The sequence below is a fragment of the Brachypodium distachyon genome, chromosome 5, assembly GCF_000005505.3.
Source record: "Brachypodium distachyon strain Bd21 chromosome 5, Brachypodium_distachyon_v3.0, whole genome shotgun sequence".
In the NCBI taxonomy this organism is placed as follows: domain Eukaryota; kingdom Viridiplantae; phylum Streptophyta; class Magnoliopsida; order Poales; family Poaceae; genus Brachypodium; species Brachypodium distachyon.
The window spans coordinates 813,791-836,691 of record NC_016135.3 but is presented as its reverse complement, the minus strand read 5'-3'; the positions used below and the strand labels follow the sequence as shown (position 1 = coordinate 836,691).

General features: G+C 45.4%; 3 protein-coding genes and 1 long non-coding RNA gene across 5 annotated transcripts; 2 read left to right on the top strand and 2 right to left on the bottom strand.

Moving 5' to 3' along the window:
* Positions 1 to 1,441: 1,441 nt before the first annotated feature.
* On the bottom strand, positions 1,442 to 5,580 carry LOC100835176 (peptidyl-prolyl cis-trans isomerase FKBP53). Its single transcript, XM_003579896.4, has 10 exons — positions 5,405 to 5,580; positions 5,230 to 5,303; positions 4,449 to 4,684; positions 4,233 to 4,363; positions 3,041 to 3,359; positions 2,782 to 2,956; positions 2,184 to 2,268; positions 2,060 to 2,101; positions 1,932 to 1,980; positions 1,442 to 1,826 (listed from the first exon to the last, which is right to left on the bottom strand). Exons 1-10 carry the CDS (start codon positions 5,415 to 5,417, stop codon positions 1,748 to 1,750), a joined length of 1,203 nt encoding a protein of 400 aa, XP_003579944.1. The 5' UTR covers positions 5,418 to 5,580; the 3' UTR covers positions 1,442 to 1,747.
* Positions 5,581 to 6,933: 1,353 nt separating this feature from the next.
* Positions 6,934 to 8,184, top strand: LOC112269270. The gene is made up of 2 exons (XR_002960874.1): positions 6,934 to 7,391; positions 7,474 to 8,184. It is a non-coding gene; the product is annotated as an uncharacterized LOC112269270 (long non-coding RNA).
* A 4,098-nt stretch (positions 8,185 to 12,282) lies between these two features.
* Positions 12,283 to 20,121, top strand: LOC100837957 (putative disease resistance protein At3g14460). 2 transcript variants are annotated; one of them, XM_024455650.1, is made up of 5 exons: positions 12,283 to 12,380; positions 12,478 to 13,544; positions 13,581 to 17,369; positions 17,463 to 17,623; positions 17,725 to 20,121. In XM_024455650.1, the coding sequence occupies exons 2-3, from the start codon at positions 12,512 to 12,514 to the stop codon at positions 17,024 to 17,026; spliced, it is 4,479 nt and encodes a 1,492-aa protein (XP_024311418.1). In that variant the 5' UTR covers positions 12,283 to 12,380; positions 12,478 to 12,511; the 3' UTR covers positions 17,027 to 17,369; positions 17,463 to 17,623; positions 17,725 to 20,121. The 2 variants fall into 2 exon arrangements, with proteins under 2 accessions (XP_024311418.1, XP_024311417.1); XM_024455649.1 differs by having other exon boundaries at positions 12,478 to 17,369.
* Positions 20,122 to 20,618: 497 nt separating this feature from the next.
* On the bottom strand, positions 20,619 to 22,842 carry LOC100837646 (probable amidase At4g34880). Its single transcript, XM_003580893.4, has 4 exons — positions 22,026 to 22,842; positions 21,712 to 21,926; positions 21,387 to 21,626; positions 20,619 to 21,300 (listed from the first exon to the last, which is right to left on the bottom strand). Exons 1-4 carry the CDS (start codon positions 22,572 to 22,574, stop codon positions 20,745 to 20,747), a joined length of 1,560 nt encoding a protein of 519 aa, XP_003580941.1. The 5' UTR covers positions 22,575 to 22,842; the 3' UTR covers positions 20,619 to 20,744.
* Between the last annotated feature and the right edge of the window lie 59 nt (positions 22,843 to 22,901).

Genomic DNA, 22,901 nt, shown 5'->3' with positions numbered 1-22,901 from the left:
AATGGATCGACAACGGTGCTGACAGCCTACCACGAACGCCATGAAGAGACATTCGGAACCGTGTCTCTCGCACCACGAGCTTCGTCCCGACCAAAAACGGTCATGTCACTGTCGTTCACCACACGGGCTTACCCTTGTGGCATCATATGGTAACTGCACGTGGAAGATGAGATGGTGACATAGGCGGTTAGGGTTTCAAAACCGGTCATGTCACTGATTTAAGTCCGGGATCCCTCTACGGTTTTATTGCACGTCAATAAATTCCTTGCCTACATTTACATTTGGTGTTAATTAATGTCGTTGCTGATATGTTTTGTTATATATTATGAATATTACCAAAATTAAGAAAAATATTTGCGGGTGTTCTCCCTGTGATCAAACTTTCTCACAGAAGATGGTGTACACGGGAAAAAATTCAAGGTGGCGCGGCATACACCTCACGATGTGAACGAATAGGAAAATAGCTTTCGATTGATGCGGTACAATTAAGCTATTGTCATCTCCGGTTCTATTACCGTTGCGTTATTTTGCTTCTCATTCACCTTTGTGACGTATGAGCGTTGTAGTTTCATTCCATGCATGCATGCTGAAATCGTCACCAAGAAAGTTCTAGCCTGGTAGGATTCCAAGCAACAAAATCCTGCATGTCATAAATGAACAAAACTGCCTTCTAGAATTCCAAGATCTCAAGACTAATTAATGTTAGGATGAGATATATGCGAGTCTAACTTAACTTACATGACCATGCATTCTTGCATACCGTTCAAGAATTAACTGCTTTACATTGTAGTTTCCAAGGAGCTGTGGTGAAGTCGGAAGCCATGCCAGAGCCCCTGCCGAGCTCATACCGGACTCGATGCTTAGGTGGCTCAAGGACTTTGATTTTGTGAAAGAGAACTCTGATAAAACCGTCTGTGACTAACCTTGTACAGTTATTCTCTGTCACATGATCCCCCCCTACCTCCGGCAAGTTTATAGACCAACCATGTATTTTAACTTCCGTTAAAAAAAATTCTTTTCTACTTTGCTTCATGGTTTCAACAACCTCTATATTGTCCGAATTGACATCAACTTAGGCCGATTGAGCAACTGATAAACCAAACCAAATGGACTAGTTTTTACTAGTTGAGAGCAGGGTCCAGGTAACCAGTAGACATCGGGGAAATGTACTCTTGCAGACTGAAATTGCCTTGTTTAAGTCAGTTTGGAAACCAGCAAGGTCCAAAAGTAGGCCTGTCAGGTTTCACAACAATTCTGAAAAAAACCCACATCCAAGAGACGACTCTTCTCCCAAGTTACTATAAAATCCAGGCTCCAGCATCTCTAACGCATAGAGTCATAGTAACTCAAACTCCTAAATCAAAGAGTTGGAAAAATCTCAACTCACCCGACAGTCAGGTATATGAACATGAGAACAGAACACATCAAATAATCACGAGGCAACGACGAGAACAGTACTACTTTACTGATGACAAACAGTGGAGTGCTAAACAGTTTTCACCATTTTCATGGTGTGCAAAGCAAAATCAGAACATCCACTGGATCAGTCATACAAAATCTACTGTCGATGATACCAGCTGAAAAATAGTTGAAAATGTCCTATGGTGCAATATGAGTAGCAAACAGATTTTACTAGATTATATCCTCTAGTGTTTTTCAGAATAAGCTACGGAATCTGCCATCCATGTGCTTGTATTGCAGCCTTCAGCATAGGACATCAACACGAAGCTTGGAGTGCATCTTCAGTTTATCGAACTTTCACCAACTCTACTTCATAGATTGCTGACTGACCTTTTGGTATTTTCTCCGCAGATTTATGACCATTTCTGCAAAATAAATGTTATCCAGAGGCAGCGCAAAAAACATTATATGTAAAGACAAAAATATGTGCAACTGAAAGCTGAAAAGTAAACAAAGTGAAAAATGCTTACAACATGGATGGTGGGACAGTTAGCCTCCTTTTGTCTCCAACACGCATGCCTACAGTCAATATCATAAAACTATAAAACACACCCAAAACACGACTTTGTAACATAAAGGTGAGTTCCAAGAGGATTACCACAAATTCCATCATCCCATCCAGGCTTTCCTTTCCCAGCTCCTGTCATCAACATGATATGCCTTGTAAGCATTTAAAAGTAAAATAACTTAATAAAAAGTGGAGATATTTTTAAATATTTTACCAAGCTTAAACTTGTAAGGCTTTTCCCCGACATTGGACTCAACAGTTTTCCCATCGTGCAGCATGGCGATATAGTTGATATAAACCTGCACAAGAAAAGCAAGGTTGTGAAATCTCTTCTTTGGGGCAATATGTCTTGTCAGATAGATGAAAATGCAAAACAGCGATCAATTAAATGACAAGACCACTCATTTAACATTTACTCCATTCGCCATTGTAAAGTGCAGAGTAATTTCAAGATTTAACTTTCACCAATATTTAGAACATAACTTTTTTGTTATGCGACACAAAAGTGATAACATTGGATTCATATTCAAACATTTTTTTACTTGTACTTCTTTTTTTCTCCCTGCTTTTTCTACTTGTACTTCAGTGTCACATAACCTGCATTTGATTGGTCTGATTGTTAATTAAATTTAAACTCGAAATGTGTGGGTGCCTTATACATGAGGGAGTATCTTAGTGTAACTGCGACATGATCACAAAGGCAGGGAGCTCTTTTTGATGAAAACAAAAGTAGGAAGCTTGGCCAAGCACATAGAAGTAATATGAGCTATTTACATTCCTTAAGTACAGGTATGAATGAAGTGCAGGGATACCTTGCTGGTATTGGAAGCCAGCGGTGCATCTATGTTTCCTGCTGACAGATCTTCTACAATCAACCCATTTTCCAATGTTCTTCTGTTGTCAGATTGCTTCCCATCTTCTGTCTCCAGTGAGGTCTTCTTATTTTTCTTCAACTTCAATTTTACTTCAGCTTCTACTACTACATCCCTGCTTATGGCATGTAACAACGTACAGATCAATATCACTATATACAATATAAGAAAATAGGCCTAAATAGAAGCAGAGATATACTTCGGTGGTGCAGGATTCTGACTGATGGCATCATGTTTTCTTTTCATGGCCTCCTTACTCTTCCTTACAGTCTCACCATTCGGCTGAACATTTTCAGGCTTGATCTCCACAGAAACTTTACCATTATCTTTCTTACCTAATGAATAAGATCCAAGCATGTAATCTTCATCTTCACTGCCACTATCAAATATTAAAGAAGCCTTGCGCCTGACAGCAGGCTTGTATGGGGAATCATCATTGTTGTCATCAGTGCTGTCAACTTGGTTCTTTTTCTTTAAGTGTTTCCGTCTTTCACCCTTACCAGCTTGCTTTTCAACAGCTATGGCACAAATATTAGATTGCTACAAATCAGTATGTTGGAATTTCGAGAGGATATTTGTAGTAGACATTTAACAATACGCATTGTGCAACTGAACACAAATACAAGCACTGTAAAGATAATGATACAACAAAAAAGAAATAATCTAGATGTAGTGGGTGGGATAACAAAGTGCACTCGGGATCACAAGAACCTTATTAAAAAGAACAATACTCGTGCTTAAAAGAACTCAGACAATTGAATCTTGTGCATGAGTAATTTTTGTGCAAAATGTTGCTTTTTGTGCCCCGTTCAAAAAGAAAACGTTTGGTGCCCATAATATGCTTTTTAACCCCTCATGCTTGCCTTTTTAGTACTCATTTTTATGAAACTTGGCAGTTACATGCTGTATTCTAATATGTACATGCGAGATTTGTATGAATCTTTTTGTGACCTCTAAACACAGTTTATTTATTTATTTAAGAAAGAGAAAATGTGTGTTTGGGAGTACAAAATGCATGTCCAGATATAGTGTGACTTGTCAGAACATAGTAGCCAACAGATGTTAATTCAGCTTCACAAAAACAGCATAAAACCAGGAGCAATCAAACCACCATGCGATGAGCATACATTTTCCATCTCTAAGATAATAATTCTAAGGTGAAAAAAATATTTTGAGAACAAGCAAAATAAGTAAAAATACAATGTACAGACAAATTTACCCAGTCTCATCCTTAGTTTAGGACTTTGAAAGTGCTTTAAAAACATAAATCTAGAATTTTATGAACATTATCACTCACAAACAAAATCTTGAAATAAGCTAGAAGCAAATATTTATATGTGAATTATGAAAATATGTTAAGTAATTTGGTGTAATAAAACTAAATCATGCACCTTCCTTTTTATGGCGATCAGGGGAGGAGCACACATCACCATCATCGATAAAGTCAGATTCATAGCTGTCATCACTCACAATATCCTCCTCAGCAGTATCAGACTCCCCCACATCCTCGCCATAAGATTCTCTGGTTGCAAGGTTAAGAATGATAAAGTGTGTAACGTGACAGAAAAGTGAAGCTAAGAGTCAGATGAGCCTCTAGGAAAGGATACGATTCTTCGCCTCCTGCATTGCATCTGGTGCTTGGATGGAGGTAATACCCAGAGAGATGAACAGAACTCTGACCGAGTACTGAGAAAAGAACATCCTCGTCCTCCTCCAATTCGATCTCTAGATGGCACATCTCAGCCAATCTAGGATTCAAACTGCAAAGTTTGACGGGTGTCTTGTTACCAACATTACACTGCACCACCGTCCTTGTAGCAGCATCACAACAGCCCAGTGTAGCCTAAAAAACCATAGATATTTTAAAATTGCTGTAGGATGCCTTAAGATCCGTTTGAAAGGGTTATTGTGCTTCAAAGGAAAATACTAGATAACACCAAAACCTTTATAAATTATTATAGAACCAACATGGAAACAACTAAGAACATGAGCAATTGATCTCGTCTGAATATTTAAGAATATAAGCACATGATGAACATGATTTTGTTTTCAAGACTATAAGATACTCCATATATAGCAGTGCCCAGGGAATTGCTTCAACGACAGAGCTCAAGTTTGTACAGACATAATTAAGGATGCCAATAAGGCAATAACACATGATACACAAAGATTGGCTTAAAGCATCTACATCCCTGGGTAGGCTAAACTGGGGATGGATTACCTAGCAGCAGAGCTAAGGGATTGATCCTAGGTGCTAAGATAAAAGACTAAACCTACATAAAATTTACACACCGCAAGTAAATCAATCAAAATTAAAGAAGGCACATAAGCAAGCAATAGGACGACCATGAGAAGTAAAATTTCAGCAAGAGGGGGAGGGGGGGCAACCTGACAAATGCGGAGACGGCCATGGGAGGGGTTGTGGCTGTGCGTGTAGGGCTTGCCAGGCCTCACCTCCACGCCTGCACAGACCACGCACATATTTAACAACAACACCACATAAGAGACAAGGTAGGAGGCGATGAGGCAAACGGAAATAACACAAAGAAGCAGGCTTAATTACCCCAGAACGCCATAGGGTTCGAGGGATTGAGGAGGGATGGAGCCGCGAAGCCTTCCGCGCAGGCTGCAATGGAAAAAAGCGTGCGCTACCGTCGGCGCAACGGAGGGCCCGCTCGACGACCGCCGTCTGCGGAGTAGCGTGCGGCGGTGGCGGTGGCGGCGGCGGGCGCGAGCGCTGGGAAGCCGAATGGTGGTAACCGTGCGACAAGGCTTTAAAAAGAGAGGTCTGTAGTTACTTGGGCCGTCATTTGGGCCGCAATAAAGCGTTTATAGCCCAGGCCCACAACTAATCATCGGAAGCTAAAGGAAAGCCCATCCGACGACGGTCCTATGAGGCCGATTGATGCCACCCATCACGCGCCGAGTTTCCGAAAAACAAAATTCTCCGCCATCTCTATCCGATTCGTCTTGCCAGCGCGCACGATGCCGAAGCCGAAGACCTCCAATGCAATGCAGGAGAGCCCAGCGCAGGCGCAGCCATGTCTCGGCGGGGCGATTTCGGAATCTCCAAGTTCTGCCTTTTTCTCTGGACAAATGCGATCATTTTATTTTCCTGAAAAACGAAACTAACACCCGATAAATCTCTGATGACTTCTTAGATTTGTGCGGTCCTGCACTATCCACCAAATGGTGAAGACCTTGAACTCTCTATTTTTTTTCCATTCAAGTGTTTCAAAATTACCTTCTTGTTGCAAAAAGTGTGAAATCAGCAAGTTTATATCACTGAACCTTTTTGTTCAGCTTGTTTTTTTATAAGTGTCAAAGAAAATAAAATACGTCTTATTTTTAGGAACAGAGTGCGTATAACTTATGTTGTGTTTGTTTGGGCCGCAGTTTCACAACTGCAGATTCTACGGCTGCAGCTCTCAGAATCAGTTGTGGCTGTCAACTGCAGCTGAAAGGTTGAAACTAACTGATGCTTGTTTGTTTCTTGAAATGTGCTGAAATGACTTGAATGACCCTTTAGTTTTGTAGATCGGATATAAGTGGTGACTGTACTTTTTAAAATTTAATTAGCCGTTTAATGATAGTTTTTGCTGCATATGATTAAATTTTCGATCCATTATGACAATTATTTTGAACACATTAGGGAATCACCGGGTACTGTTCATACCATTAATGTGTTTGGCAAAAATCTGCATTAGTCACCCGGTACTGTTCTTACAAAGCGACATATACTTCTCTGGTATCGTCTCAAATAACATTATTTTTGTAATTGCTGTCAAGAATAATCAGAACTAGCAGTAGCAGATTCGTACTAGCTATAGCAATGAAACTGAGATCTTCGGGTCACATATATAGGCGAGAGCCATATGAAAAGTCACCTTCACCAACCATATCTACCTTCAGCAATCTGAACCAACAAACAATGGAAGATGGGGCAAAACAAGCAACCAAGAAACCCAAACAAAAGAAGTAAGAAAACAAAGCAGCGTGGGGACGGAGCAGCACGGGCGTTGCTGTCGCGGTGGCGGACCGTCGAGTAGCACGAGCACGGCTAGCCGCAGTGGGCGTGGGAGAAGAGGACAACATAACGGGGCTCCTGCCTGCAGCAAGGCAGAGGCAGACTATGTCGTTCATTTCCCATCATGTGGCCCTGCTTTCCCTCCCCTCTTTCAACGCCAGACAGTCAAGCCTAGCCCACGTTTTTTAGCCCACGCAACGCCTGGCTCGAAGCACAGGGAGGCAAAACAGAGTGGCTTCGCGCGCGGGACTGCAGCCACGGAAGTGATTTTGGCGGGGAAACGCATCGGTCGGCTCGTCTGGCGCTCTCCCTCGCTGCAGCAGACGATCGACGAGAATCTGCGCCGATCGACGGAAGATCTTGCCAGCTACCCTCCCAATCTTTCCTGATGATTCTAATCTGCAGGTAGCACACACTTGTACTTTTTCACAAATCTGGAAATTTACTTGTATTTGTTCATGATTTGTGCAGTATTTATTGAGTTCTTGCCTTCTAATTAAGAGTTCATGGCACAACCCAACAAGTAAGTTAAGCTCACATTCGGCATTTTTTTGCTTGTTGGCATCTAGATTTGTAGCACTAAGTACGTATTTATTTTGTTGTAGAGAGAATGTGGTTCCTGTGTGCTTGCCTCAAGTTGGTCAGAAGTTTAGAAACTTGCATGATGCTTGGTTATTTTGGATAAACTATGGAGGCCGTGCAGGTTTTGAGGTCAGAAAAAGGTCTAGTTGGACAAGTAAAATGGATGGAAAGGTTACTTCATGTAGATATGTTTGTGCGAAGGAGGGTCGTCGAGCAGAAGACAAGAGGGATCATCTGACAAAGAACCCTCGAGCTGAAATAAGAACAGGTTGTGATGTTCATATGTGATGTTCATATGTGTCTATCATTAGATCGAGTGGCCGGACATTATGAAGTGGTGGAAGTAATGCTTGATCACAATCATGGTGTTTACTTTCCACAAACCTTCCATTTGATGCTATCACAAAGAAAGATTTCAGATTTGCAAGCTTTTGAAATTGAGGCCGCCGATGACTCTGGAATTAGGCCAAAAGCTGCACATGAGTTGGCTAGTCGCATAGTTGGAGGACGAATGAATCTCGGCTACACTTCTCGTGATCTAAAAAATCACTTGCAAAGCAGGCGTCAAAGGGAGTTGGCATATGGTAAGCATGAAGCATGTTGAAGTATTTTCAAGACAAGATATGTGAGAACCCTTCTTTCCAATGTACTTTGCAATTGGATTGTGAAGAACAGATTACTAATATATTCTGGGCTGATGCTAAGATGTGCATTGATTATGCACACTTTGGGGATGTTGTCACCTTCGACCCTACTTTTGGCACAAACACAGAGTATAGGCCTTTTGGTGTTTTCATTGGATTCAATCAGTTTAGAGAGACCGTTATTTTTGGTGCTGCCCTTTTGTTTGATGAAACTCGTGCCTCTTTCACATGGTTATTTGAGGCTTTTCTAGCTGCACACAATGGAAAGCAACCTAGAACAATATTTACCGATCAAAACATGGCAATGGGAAAGGCTGTTGAGGGGTATTCACAGAAGCATGGCATGGATTGTGTACATATCACATAATGCAAAATGCTGTCAAGCACTTTTGCAATAGTAAAGATGAAGACTCCCAAAAAAATGAGGAAGATGAAAAACCTCATATTCTGTTAGATTTTAGCGCTTGTGTATAACATTGAGGACAAGACAGCCTTTGAAGAAGCATTTAACGTCATGAGGAATAAGGTGGAGAAGAAGAAGGCATCATGGCTAGATAGTATCTGCAAGTTCAAGGAAAAATGGGTTGAATGCTACATGAGGGATACTTCCTCATTGGGAATGAGAAGCACACAATTAAGTGAGAATTTTAATAGTGACTTGAAAAAACATCTCAAATCAGATTTTGACATCATTCGGTTCTTAAAACATTTTGAAAGGCCGGTCCAAGGAAAAAGAGACAAGGAACTAGATGCGGAATTTGAAGCAAGGAAAAAACTACCAAGAATAAGAATGAAGACACCTATGTTGTTGCAAACAAGCAAACTTTATACATCAACCATATTTGACTATATATATGATCTTCTAGTTTTAGAATTTTATGTAGTATGTCATGTAGTACTACTTTTAACTATATATATATATATATGAACTTTGCCCAACTATCTATATATGCAATGTCTATCTTCGGTTAGTTTTTTTTTCTTAAATGGGTCACCCGCTGGATGCAGTAGCCGATCCAAACGGACGTAGGCCAGATTTGTGTCCGGCCCGTGACCCAACCGGACGAAAACGACCGTAAAAAATGGGTACGTTTGGGTTGCGTGGCTGGAGTTGCCCTAGGTAGAGGGAGTGAAGACAATTTTTGAACAAATTAAGAGAAAAGGATTCAAGAGGATAAAGGATGACACAAAAACAACACGGCAAAAAGCGAAGGGAGGTTTGCACTCGATCCGTGGGGCGCCTTCCTGGTTCGTCACCAACTCGTGGGCTACAACGTTCGCACTCGTTCACACCGGCCTGCCCATGCGGCCGCACGATACTCGCCGACCATAGTGTGTGTATATCATGCCTGTCGCGCCTCTTTTTGCAACTCAAAATAAAGATACTCCAGGGATGATGTACTTTACTAAAAAAACAGAAGGGAGTGTTGAACTGGACTTACAGTGGCATAGTATGCAAAAGGTGAATCGGCACGTGCAGCTACCTGTCGAAAGGTAAAAGATGCGCCAAAAGGGAACAGACCGTACTTTAAAACTAACATCCCAGGATGAGCGTCTATGGAACACCATTTTTTCTTTCTTCCCAATAAAGGCATGGAATTTTTTTTTCTCTCCCGAATAAAGGTATAATCAGAGCATTTGTCTTCTCCTCTGGAGGTGTGAGAAAAGAAAACAACAAACCTCCAGAGGCAGGGCATCGAACCAAGGATCTCTCTCCAATCAAATGTTGAGTTCATTCCACTGGGCTACAACCCTCCACAGGCAGGGAATCGAGCACCCACTGTCGTTGTATGTTAGCTGAATACGGAGTAACAACCAACCATATAAGACATTCACGCGTCCCAAGATCTGATTATGAATTATATGTCATAAAAGTTATTTCATTTGACTACGAATCTAATAATATATTTTTTATAAAATATAATTTTTATTTTGCCAGTTTAATTTGTAATTTTGGTACACGTACGTGCCTCTTAAAATGGGACGGAGGTAGTACTTCTTTGGTCTCTGTGCCAACCATGCGTAGTGAATGGACGGAGAGAGTACTTGACAATGCAGTCAGTGATACACAAAAAAGTGTTTTGGGAGATGTAGGCAGCTATTTCCTGAGGATTGTCCTGATTCGTAAGGATTTCCAACATTAGCTTAGACCTCATGAAAATTTTGCGAGGGTTGAAGTGGACAAGCAACTCCAATCCTTTACCTTTTCTATTTTCGTGATCCTGAAATACTGTAAACCAAATGAGCCATGAAGATGTGCACCCATGGTGGTGTGTGCACCTCTAGATCTGAGAGCCTTTGGCACGAGGTCTGAAACCAAGTAATCATTTTGAATTCATGCTACTGAAAGATTCGCTGATGCTTATCTTAATTCACGATTCAAAAGGTGTAACCATGTGTGCTCTGCATCTTGCTTATAGGAAACATTATATTTGACTGGATTGTCATGGAAAACATTTAGTTGAGAAGGCATATACGGGAGCGTGGAGCCTAGAACGTGCGGTGTAGCAAAAGCGAGAGCATCTCCACGTCATGCGAGAAAGGATTCTCTCACCCATCCGTGTAGCAGACTGGGTACAAAACCCGATACCCGGATCCCGATAACCAAAGAGAATATTCGGGTGTCAAGTCTAAAAACCCGAATTTATCTCGGGCAATTCGGGTTTAGTTCCCGGTACCCGAATTGTTAGAATTTGGTGGGTCTGATCAGCCCAAGGTCCAAATTTTAATAATTCTGAAAATCTCAAAAGCCCATTCATATAGTGGGATGAGAGGGTTGGGAATAGTCTCACCTTGTTAGTGGAGGGTGAGTTTGACCAATACATAAGGTAGGTTGGTACACACCTAATAGTGAGGCTAGCAAGGGAATATCCCCACGCGCGTTCCTCCTCCGCTCACCTCGCCTCGTCACGACGCGCGCGTGTGCCGCCTTTCGTGGATCGAGTTCGAGCCGTGCCGGGTCGGTGCGGGGCCGGGCTTCCTTTTTTTGTCACGCACGAGGTATTTTGGATTCTGTTACGGACGCGTGTAGATTTTGTGGAGCCGAACCGACTTACCTGCGTGACTATATATATAGCCGCCGTCCCTGCCTCTCGATCTACACGAAACATGCAACACAGCCGAGCCTAGGGTTTGCCTGCCTCTCGCCTCTTGCGCCGCCGCCGTAATCTGCCCCATCCCGCGCGTCGGCGTGCACCGACGAACGGGAGAGGAGGTCTCCGGAACCACTCATCTTTGTGATCCTGTACGGGAGAGAGCGAATAAGGTTTTTGGAAAGTGCTCCGCACGACTGCTTGCTTCCCTGCCTCCACGGGTCGTCTGCCGTCCAAGTCCAGCGGTGCTACGGGCCGCCGTATTTGTCATCAGCAACTTCGCCAAGTCAAGTCAACTTCAGCCTCGACTTTTTTCCGCCGCAACAATATGTAAACCGTGATCCGATCTACAGTTTAATCCTGATCTGCAAGTTCATGTTGTTATTGGTTTTGCTGTTAAATAATTCTAGTATATTTGAGATGCATATGCTAGTTGTTGCTGTCGTCATGATTAATATTTTGAAATTACTCATTATTTTGTTAATCTCGAAATTGCTTAATATTCCAACACGAATAGCCCAATTTAGTTAAACGTACAGAGCAGCCCTGTTTAGAATTTTGGCCCAACCAAAGATTTAATCTAGCCCACTCTCGTATCCCCCGCTCGTCTTCTCCCTTTGCTCATCCCTGCCATGGCGCGCTGCCCTCCCCCCTACACTTCCCTCCTCTAGCCGGTGCCACGTTGACCCCGCGCTGCGCGTCTTCAGCTCCGGCGAACTGCCACTCTCCTCTAGCTACCCTCCCCGACCTTCCCGCTCCCCGATTTGTCCGGCCCTGCCGGCGGCCGCCGCCCCCTGCGTCGTCTTCCCCAGATCCAGTCGTCCTCCCTGCCGACTGCTGAGTCGCGTCCAACCCCATTTTTCAGGTACCCGAAACCCGAACCCAATGTCAGATACCCGGATTTTTGGGTAGATATTTTTTAGATCTAATTTCAGGTATTATTTTTGTAAACCCGAATATCCCGACCCGAAATTTCGGGTTAACCCGAATGCCACCCTGTGTAGTGGTGGCTGGTGAACTGGTGGACTTGGCAGGCTGGCAGCTGCTCGAGTCCCTATATATACCTTACCTCCTCCGCACCAATTCCTCCACAGATCTGCCATCCCACCAACTCTAGCTACACAACATTCCTCTGCGACACATATTCAAGACAGCCCCGGCCTCCGTCTTCTGCCAAGTGTTTACCCCCTTCCTGTGAGTATTTTCGCCTTCTCCTCCTCTTATAGGAAAGATGAACATGACAGTAGGACTATTGAGTAATCACATGAGAACGGAATTGCTCTTGCTGCAGGTAGAACCGTCCATCAACATCTTGGGACGTTCGGATGGAGGCTACCATTGGCATTAGCGCGGCGCGTTGGGGGGTGACTAGGGCGCTGGGCCCTATCCTGGATGGCTTGCTGGAGCCTTGGGCGGCCAGCTCCGCGCTCGGCACCAAAATCCATGAGCTCAAGATGGAGCTGCTGTACGCGCAGGGCATGCTGGACAATGCCCGTGGCAGGGATGTCCGCAGCGCCGCACTGGGGCAGCTGCTGCTGGAGCTCCGGCGGCTGGCGTACGCCGCTGATGATGCGCTCGACGACCTGGAGTACTTCCGCATACAGGACGAGCTCTACGGCACGAAAAAGGCCACCGACGATGATGACCAGGGTTGCCTCAAAGGCCTCGTCGTCAACGCTCACCACACGGTAAAAACCCATGCCGGTAAACTCAGTAAGCTCTTATCGTACCCCTGTACTGCTTGCCATGATGATTCAGATGAGGAGCAAGAGGATGGAAGCGGAGGATGTCTCCCCCGAGCTTGCTCACGTTACTGGGAGAATGCTCAGGCTGCTAATGGCGGGTGCGTGCCTAAGGTCGTCTCTTGTGCTCGTGCTATCGGTAAACGCCTCCCTTGCACCCGCACCGAGCATGCACCTTTGCTTAAGTTTGATAGGGTAGAGATGTCCGAGAGAATGTCCAAAATCCTAGATGAACTCAAGCCGGTATGTGCCAAAGTCTCCACAATTCTTGGGTTAGAGCTATCTGGCATGAACCGCACCACAACCAAAGAGACTCCTTTGGACCGACCCGAAACCACCCATCATATCATACAACCTAAATTGTACGGGAGGGGGAGCCAGATAGACCATGTTGTCAAGGACATTACCGGTAGTAAATATTCTACCAACAACCTCACTGTGCTTTCATTTTACGGCCAGGGGGGTATTGGTAAGACCACGTTCGCACAACACATCTATGATAAAGCGAAGAGCAACTTCCAGATCCATCTTTGGATATGTGTCTCCCACGGTTCCAATGCAAATATGTTGGCACGAGACATTGCAAAACAGATCCAAAGTAGTTCTGATAAAAAGGGTAGTGCTGCCCCTTCGGGGGCATCCGATAAAAAGGGTAGTGCTGCCCCTTCGGGGGCATCCGATAAAAAGGGTAGTGCTGCCCCTTCGGGGGCATCCGATAAAAAGGATAGTGCTGAGGACCAAATCGAAATGGCAGTACAATCTAAACGGTTCTTGCTTGTCCTTGATGATATGTGGACATATCATGAGGATGAGTGGAACAAACTATTGGCTCCATTTAGAAAAGCAGGACCAGCTGGTAACATCGTTATAGTCACAACTCGTTTTCCAGGGCTAGCTCAATCCGTTGCAACGACCGTGGATTGCTCCACCAAATTGGACCGTTTAGACTATAAAGATAGTATGGCTCTCTTCAAAGCATGTATATTTGGTGACGACGAGAAACAATGGGAAGGCCACGATAATTTACTTAAAGTAGGGAGTGAAATAGTGCCCAAGTTGAAGGGGTCCCCCCTTGCAGTAAAAACTGTAGGCAGATTGCTAAGAACCAAGCTTCATACAGACCATTGGAATAGCATACTAGATAGTAAAGAATGGGAACTTCAGACCAACAATGAAGATGTTATGCCTGCACTACAGCTTAGCTATAACTATCTTCCTTTTGAAGCACAACAGTGCTTCTACCATTGTGTTTTATTTCGTGAAGATTACAAATTTACAGGTCAAGAATTAATTCACATGTGGATAGGACTAGGGTTACTAGGTAACAGTAATCAAAACAAAAGAATTGAAGACATAGGGCAGACATATCTTGATATCTTGGTTGATCATGGATTTTTTGAGATAGGTGAAAAGGAGGGGAAGTTGCCTTATTATGTTATCCATGACCTTCTCCATGAGTTGGCAGTCAAAGTTTCATCATTTGAATGCCTTAGTATTCATAGTTCTAACATAAGGTCCACAAAAATTCTTGCGTCTATACGTCACTTGTCTATCACAATAGATAACACAGTAGTCACGGATAGGAAGTCTTTTGAAAAATTTAGGATTGACCTGAGCGCACTAGGAAAGAGATTAAAAGCTGAAAACTTGCATACCTTGATGCTATTTGGAGTGTATCACGGAAGCTTTCTCAAGACCTTGCGTGACATGTTTAAGAAAGCAAAAAGCCTTCGTGTTGTTTATCTTTCCGAGGCAACCTATAATTTGAACAATTTGTTTCACGACTTTTCAAATCTTGTCCGTCTTCGCTACTTAAGGATTGAGGGTGTACGTTACTCCACTCCAACAAGTTTACCCAATAGCATCTCAAGGTTTTATCATTTGATTGTCCTACATGCACATGTATGGCTCAAAAAATTTCCACAAGATGTGAGCAACCTTGTAAAACTTCGTCACTTTGTTGTCGGAGACAATGGAGAAGTTCACTCTCGCATTCCTATGGTGGGAAAACTACATGCTTTACAAGAACTAAAGAGATTTGAGGTCAAAAGGGAAACAAATGGTTTTGGGTTAGAGCAATTAGGGCCGCTAGAGCTGAGAGGATCATTGCGCATTGATAATCTTGAAAACATACAATCAGTAGAGGAAGCGGATGAAGCAAAATTAGCACACAGAAAGCACTTACACGAGTTAACATTAAATTGGAGCGAAATTAGCACACAGAAAGCACTTACACGAGCTAATAAAGAAGAATTGGTTCTTCAAAGTCTAAAACCACACAGCAATATTCGAGCCCTACGCATTAGTGGGAATGGAGGTGCCACCTGCCCAGAATGGCTAGGTGTGGAACTGGATTTGGAACATCTTCATCTGGAACGTGTATCCTGGGGCACACTTCCTCTTCTGGGGAAGACGTGCATGGTTTACGAACATGGCAAAGAGTGTGTAGGCTGTGTACCAGGCCAAGGCTTCAAGAATTTGAAAACTCTATCACTTGTTGGCATCGAAGAACTTATAAAATGGCGTGGAAATGGCACCTGTCATTTGCTCTCTCATCTAGAAGAACTCACCGTTCATAGGTGCTATTTGCTAAAAGAGTTGCCGTTTTCACGTTCTAGCTGCCATGAATCTGAACGAGAGGAGAACATGCTGGCTGTCTTTCCTAAATTACGAACCCTTAATATTTCAAATTGCCACAACCTACTGCCTTTGCCCTCACTTCCTTGGACCAGCGCTGTGTGCTTTATTAAAATAAAAGATGCGGGTTCAGATTTTTCGGAGTTATTTTACACCAAAGAAGCAAACGAGTCTATAATTTTGCGTATTAGCGGGAGGGACCAGGGAAATGGTTCCGGAGATAGCACATTCTGGGACGTGTTGGACTTCAGCAATCTAACTGAATTAGAAGATTGGACGATCTCTAGTTGCCCTCCTTTGCCGCTGGATCGCCTCCAAGCGCTGAAATCCCTGAAGAAGCTTTGCATAGAGAATTCGAGTAGTAATGTCCTATTGTCGGTTGAAGAAAGGAGCTGTGTCCAGTGCTATGTCTCAGTTACAGAACTAAAGATCGGAAACTGTGGCTCTAGTGGGAAGGAACTTACAAAGATGCTCTCCCATTTCCCATACCTGTCACGGTTGTATTTGCATATGCACAGTCGTAATGGATTTTCAGGGTTGGGTGTGGCGGAGCCGGAGCAGCACGTGAATGTAGCTGTCAGGGACGAAGCGGAAATAACAGCAGACGACTTCACGCTGCTTTTGCCTCCCCAAATAGAGTTTTTGCAAATCCTCGACTGTCAACAGCTCAGCGACTGCTCCATGTCAGCAACAGGTCTCCAAAACATGCGCTCCCTCCGAACATTGAATGTAAGTCAGCTCCACATGCTCGGCTCCTCAGTTTTGTCTCCTTCTCTCCTTTTCCCAACCTCGCTGCAAACGCTCACTCTTTGGCGCGTGCCGACGAGCTTGACCCTGCCGCCCCTCCCCAACCTCACCGAATTGACCATACATGGGTCGAGCGATGTAAGAGGTAAGGACTTATTGCATCTTCTCCCACAACTCACCGACCTACACATCGAAGAAATTGAAAAATTCTTTGACGGTTTGGACCCATCAAGGACGTTGTCCGGAATCCGGAGCATCTGTACGTGTGACGTTGAAGGGCTTTTGGTTAGCCCCATCTGCAGCATCATCTCCTCCTCCCTCGCGAATTTAATACTCCTCGGACGAAAAAACTATAATCTGCAGCGCCTCACAAAGGACCAAGAGAAGGCGCTCCTAATGCTCACCTCCCTCCTTAAACTTGAAATTATATCCTTTTGTAATCTGCAGTCCGCCCCTGGAGGGCTCAGTGGGCATCCCAGCCTAAAGCTGCTAAGATTCAGCACCTGTCGAAACCTCCAATCGCTGCCCAAGGACAGCCTTCCGGCCTCACTCGAAGAACTAGTTATCTGGGACTGCCCACGGCTCCGATCCCTACCCAAAGAAGGCCTGCCGAATTCGCTGCGACGTGTCAGTGCCCGTGGTACTGAAATCCACCCGGAGCTAATAAGGCACTGCCGCAAGCTTCAAGGCACCATTCCAATAGTCGAAATATAATCCGGTTCTTCAACCAATCGCCAGCCTTCCATTTTACATCCATCCCATGGCCACCGGCGTTTGGTCACCAACCACCAAACCGATCGCAGGTGACAGTCACATCCCGTACAGATTTATTTACGGAGAAGAAAGAGGCGTGCGGCACAGCTTTCCTTCTTCCGTTAGGTGCTCATTGGAGAGAAGGCTGGCGATGGAGCAGGAAGGCATGAAACCAGCGGCACCGGTGCTTTGTTCATGGAAGGCGCGACCGGCAGAGGGAGCGGGGCAGGCTGGGGTTACTCCTGCCGCTTGGCGCAAATCTCGTCGAGCAGCGCTCAGTCTCCGGTTCATCAACTTCGATCAGGTAGCAAAGCACTTCCTTCTCTCCAACTTTCTAACGTCCATAACTCGCTTTTCATTTCTCTGAACAGCATGCTATTTTTAACCTACTGCGCAGGTTATTCATACATATCTACTTCCTTTGAGCCTGCTGAATTCGGTCGTCGTGATCTGTGCCAAGTTTTGAGGTTCAAACAACACAAGGCAAGCAGTGCTCACAGAATCAGATTGGTGCATCTGTTTTGACCAACATGAAAGAGACTGCATAACTTTAACTTGGTAAGTCTATATCCAACCTGTATTATTTGAACAAAAAAACTGCAACATAATTAGACTGTTTGAACTACATGGAAATATGAAGAAAAACGTCTTTATTTCAGGAATGCTCAGCCATCAGCGTCAGCCTACCAAGGATCGTGGCCGTATCACTTCTCCAACAGGGTGTTTGAGGTTGGTATTCCATTCGAAGTTTAAATCTGCTGCATTTGAGACCTGAAAATTCAAAATGATATATTTTGTTATTGTAGTAGAAGAAATATAAAACCCCAAAAAGAGTTTCTTTATTTTAGACTGAATAAATGTGCTAACCTCTAGAACATTTAACACTTGCAATTACTAGGGGTAGAGAGCAATTGCCGTCAGGTACTTGGCAGAAAATACTGGATAAATGGTTTAGTGAACCAGCATTTTCCTGTCTCCTATATAAAACCCCATGTTAAGTGTAATAAAGTTGAGGTGCTTGGCGTGATCCAAAATTGATTTAATCCTATTGCTAGCCTCTTTCTATATATTCTCTTCTTGAAAGTCCACAAAGATGAGCTTGTAGTTTGGGACAAGGACTAGCGGTATTAATCTTGGTTCCATATTGTAGTCAGGAAGTTCTTTTGAAGCTGGTCATTTCTTTTGCGTATCTTTCTTATTGCTAACCTCTTCGGCACTTTGCATTGCACATCTCACAAAGAGGGATGTAGCAAACTCCGCAAGTGCATCCACATCCCAAGAAAGAAAAGAGGAGTCTAAGTTACAAGAGACTCACCAATCCACTTGTGTCCACCATACATTCCTACACAGCACATCTTGCTGTTCTGCAGTAGTTGATTTGCCCATGCACATTCATGCTTCATATTGCATCTTAGCCACATCTATCTTCGATCCATGCACATTCATTATTCTGTTGGTCTTACAGCACTAATATAATTGCACAATATCGGCATTGCATGCCATTGCTGTTGTTCTCCATGAATGAAGCTTCGGTCATTGTAAGGCACGTCTCAACTTTTTACGAGAGAGGAAAAACAGAAACAAGGAAAAAAGAAAAAAAAGAAGAAAAAAGGAAAAAAAGAAAAAAAAGAAAAAAAGAAAAAATGAAGAAAAAGGAAAAGAAGAAGAAGAAGAAGAATAAGAGACGTACCATTTTTTTTTCTTTTAGCGTGGTATCTTCACAGTGAGATGATTTATTTTCTTTGGCGCATGCTTCATCTTGAGTGATTTAATTTCCCATGTGCATAGCATGACAAATCTTCGCGTGGCAAATCACTACTCCTTGTGCACTATCTCGGTAACGGGGACATGATTAGGCCCCGAGACCACTTTGCAATGCATAAGCCTTTCCCATTCCTTTGTGCGTGTGTCTCCTCTCTTCACATTATCTTTCCAGTGACCAGAATGACTAGACTTTTAGCACTACTTTGGACGATAAATTAATACTGCGACATCTGGATTCTAAATGCTTGCTTATCCACCATTACCGAGATCCACATAAAAGCCTTTTGCTTAGGGGTAGGGTGTGAGAAGTAGTCTTCAGGTCAAGACACCAAGAGTGATGAGTGTAATTTTGGATCACAAAGAGTGCCTCACTAAAGGCTTGGCTTGGGAGAATTTTTATGAGTGCTTGCACTTCACTATAGGAGGCAAAAACGGGTTGGTGAGCTCTACTGTTTATCCATGAAAGTAAGCTGAGTGTCTTGGTGACATATTGTTGAAAACCTCGAGGCTTGCCAAGTGTTCGGCATCCTAGCTCACATAATTTGTTAATCAACCATTAACACCTTTCGTTTGGCATTGGAATATTGTAACTACTAGCCCATGCTCACTTGTCGCTTGTTATAATATCAGATGCATGAAATAATTGATTCTTGAAGATCAAGTGGAATGGATGACAGTGTTTAGTGATTAAAATATAGTCATTTGTCTGCGAGAAAACCATGTCTGCTGAGTGATGTGCAGGAAAGGTGAATAATATGCAAAGCAAGGCATAGAAAGTATAAAAGAGGTACGATGCAGAGGAAATTCACCAGCTGGAGCATTGGAGCCACCTCGAGGAGGCAGAACAGAGTCACACGGGACGATCAAGCGTGGCCGTCCCACCTGCCCTCGAATCACAACGCCCATCTGCTCATATATTCTGCCGGGGACAATTCCAGAAGGGGGATGCAGTAACTTCAGAATTATGATCGTAACTGAAGATTGGGATCCTGTCATTTTGGTTCCTGCACTTTTACATCGATCAGCATCTTCTGAGCCATAAGCAGATAGGCTAAGAGCAAGATATGTACCTAGAGGAGCATGCCATGAATACCAGGATGCACCTGATTAATACCTGAATGCACCCAGCTAGTACTACTAGACTATGATGCATGTACCCCTGCTGCGGCCCTGCCTCCCCTGCCTAGGGATCTTGCTTGCCCATCTTTGTAAACTAGTAGTGTACAACTCTTCATCATCTGAATCAAAGTGCATCTGGCACCGTGCGGCCAATCGGCCTGCAGTTTAAACCAGAAAAATGCCGACCCCGGCATTGCTCCTTGCCGCGCCCCTCCCCTCCCCCGGGTTCCTCCTTGCCGCCCCTTCCCGCGCTGCTCCTCGCCGCACTCGTCGGAAGGAGGCGGTCGGAGACGACGTGTTCCGGCTCGCGCGTCGTGGCGGCCTGCAGCGGCGGCTCGATGATGAAGGGGATTTTTTCTTTTGGTAGGTGGCGTCGGGAGAGATACGTCCGTGGCACAGAATGGATAACGGAGAGAAAGCCATCCATCAGGGAGATGGATCCGGTAGAATCCAGTTAGAATCTCCGAAAGCCATGGATCAGGGAGATGGATCGCATCGGACGACGCACAAAGCGCCACTGCGTAAGACCGATACGGTCACGTGTCCAGTTAGAATCTCCGAAAAAAAAACAGGATCCGGTAGCTGAACCTTGGCCGTCTTCCTTCCTCTCCCGACTGATACAGACCCTGTTTGGCGAGAAGACGAGCAAGGCAGGAGGGGGCGGAACCCAAAAGTATCTGAACGATTCTCAATTATAATTTGTAAAAGTGATTACACCACAGGCATAGATAGATGCCCTAAAATGGATTAAAATAAGATCGTAACAACACCATTGATCCGTGTCGCTTGTTAACTTCTATGGCATGAAGGTGGGAGCCTTCCTGACCTTGGTGACCTGCTCAAACGCGTAGGCGATCTCGATGAGCCTGGGCTCGTACCCTCTGAGCCCGCCGAAGCAGACACCGAACGGCACCCCCATGTCGCCGTACCCGGCCGGCACGGTGATCCCCGGCATGCCACCGACGGCCAGCACGGCGGACGCGGCGGCGTTGGGCGTCACCACGGCGTCCAGCTCCCGCTCCCTCATCAGCTTCTCCAGCCCGTCGGCGGACAGCTCCTTGAGCCCGTCAATGGCGGCTCTCTCCGGCGCTCCGATGCCGGTCGTGTTCTCGGCCACCAGGAAGATGAGCTGCCCGATCTCCTCCAGCTTTTCCTCCACAGGATGTGCGTTGTTGAAGGCTATGATCTCTGCCAGTGAACGGACAGGGGAGTAGGATAGGTCTGACAGGTAGGCGTTGAGGCTTAGCTTGAACTCTGCTGCTAGTGCAACCTGTTGGCCGTTGTTTAGGGGATCCAGTATGACGCTTAGATTCTCGATGTCCAGGTTCTCGATCAAGATCGCTCCTTGTTTCCTTCAAAATAGAATTATACAGGTTAAATTTGTATATCACTGATCCAGGTGGGGAATTCAGTTTACATTATGTAACCACGTGCATACCTCATTGTGTCGAGATGTTGCTGGTAAACCATGTGTTGCACGGAACCATTTGGGTAGCTGAAGAAGCCATTGGGGACGCCGATCCTCTTGCCTCTAAGTCCATCCGTCTTCAAGAACTGCGTGTATCCGCCATTGGGGATGTACCTGGAAGCTGCCATGGTGGCTGCCGCGTCGCGATCGTCGTAGCCGACAATTGTGTCCAGCACGTGGACCGCATCTGCCACCGTGCGGCCAATCGGCCTGCAGTTTAAACAAGAAACAACTTGGCTTGGTGCTAATATATTCTCCGTCTCAAAAAATATACTCCTACAGTCAAACTTCTTACCCGACGGTGTCCTGCCTGGGCGTGATGGGGACGACTCCGGCCCGGCTGGTCAACCCCACCGTGGGCTTGATCCCCACCACGGAATTCAGCGACGCCGGGCAGAGTATGGAGCCGTCCGTCTCCGTCCCCAGCGCCACCGCCGCCATGTTGGCCGCCGCCGCGATCGCCGACCCCGTGCTCGACCCGCACGGGCTCGCCGACAGCACGTACGGATTCTACACACCACAGAACGATCGAAGAACAGACTGAGTTCTTTCTTTAAAGACCAACGCTAATTAAGCGAGAAAGACCGATTCATCTGAGGAACTTAGTACCTTGCCCTGGCCGCCGCGGGCGCTCCAGCCGCCGGAGCCCTGCAGGCTGCGGAAGTTGGCCCACTCGTCCATGTTGGCCTTGCCCAGCACCACGGCGCCGGCGAGCCGGAGGCGCCGCACCACGCCGGCGTCACGCCTGACGACGGACCCCAGCAGCGCCAGCGACCCGGCCGTGGTGTTGAGCGCGTCCCGCGTGGCGATGTTGTCCTTGAGCAGCACGGGGACGCCGTGCAGCAACCCGCCGCCTTTGCCATTGCCGGTGTTCAGGCTCCGGCGGCCGTAGGAAATGGAGCGGCGGCGTTCGGCGTCGGCGCGCGCGGCCTGGCGGAGCGCGTCCGGGTTGACCTCGATGACGGCGCGGAGGAGCGGGTTGAGCCGCGCGATGCGGTCCAGGTAGAAGATCACGAGCGCCGTCGAGGTGAGGCTGCCGTTGCGGAAGCCGAGGCGGATGGCGTCGATGCTCGCCTCCTCGAACCGGAAGCCATGGGCATTCACGCCGGCGAGCACAACCAGCACGACGACGACTGGCAGGCGTCGGAGCGACGGCATGGTGGACGGACTGACTATAGAACCAGTCCGCCAATGTAAGCGAGTAGTACTATTAAAGCAACCATCGACCGTGATATGATAAACAACGGTTGTTTGCTAGCTACGGAGACATGGATTGGAAAACGTTTTTGCGTTATCACGTGATGGCCGATCACCAATTGGCAGATTAAACAAGAAGAAAACACAGCTACTAGACACCGCCTGCCGAACGCCAATGGGTAATATTACAAACAAAGATGGATGACGACGAGAGGTCAATAGTACTGCTAGTATCGTTTGACCAAGCAACCAACAGATCCCTTCCTAGCCTAGTCTCTTCAAAACTGT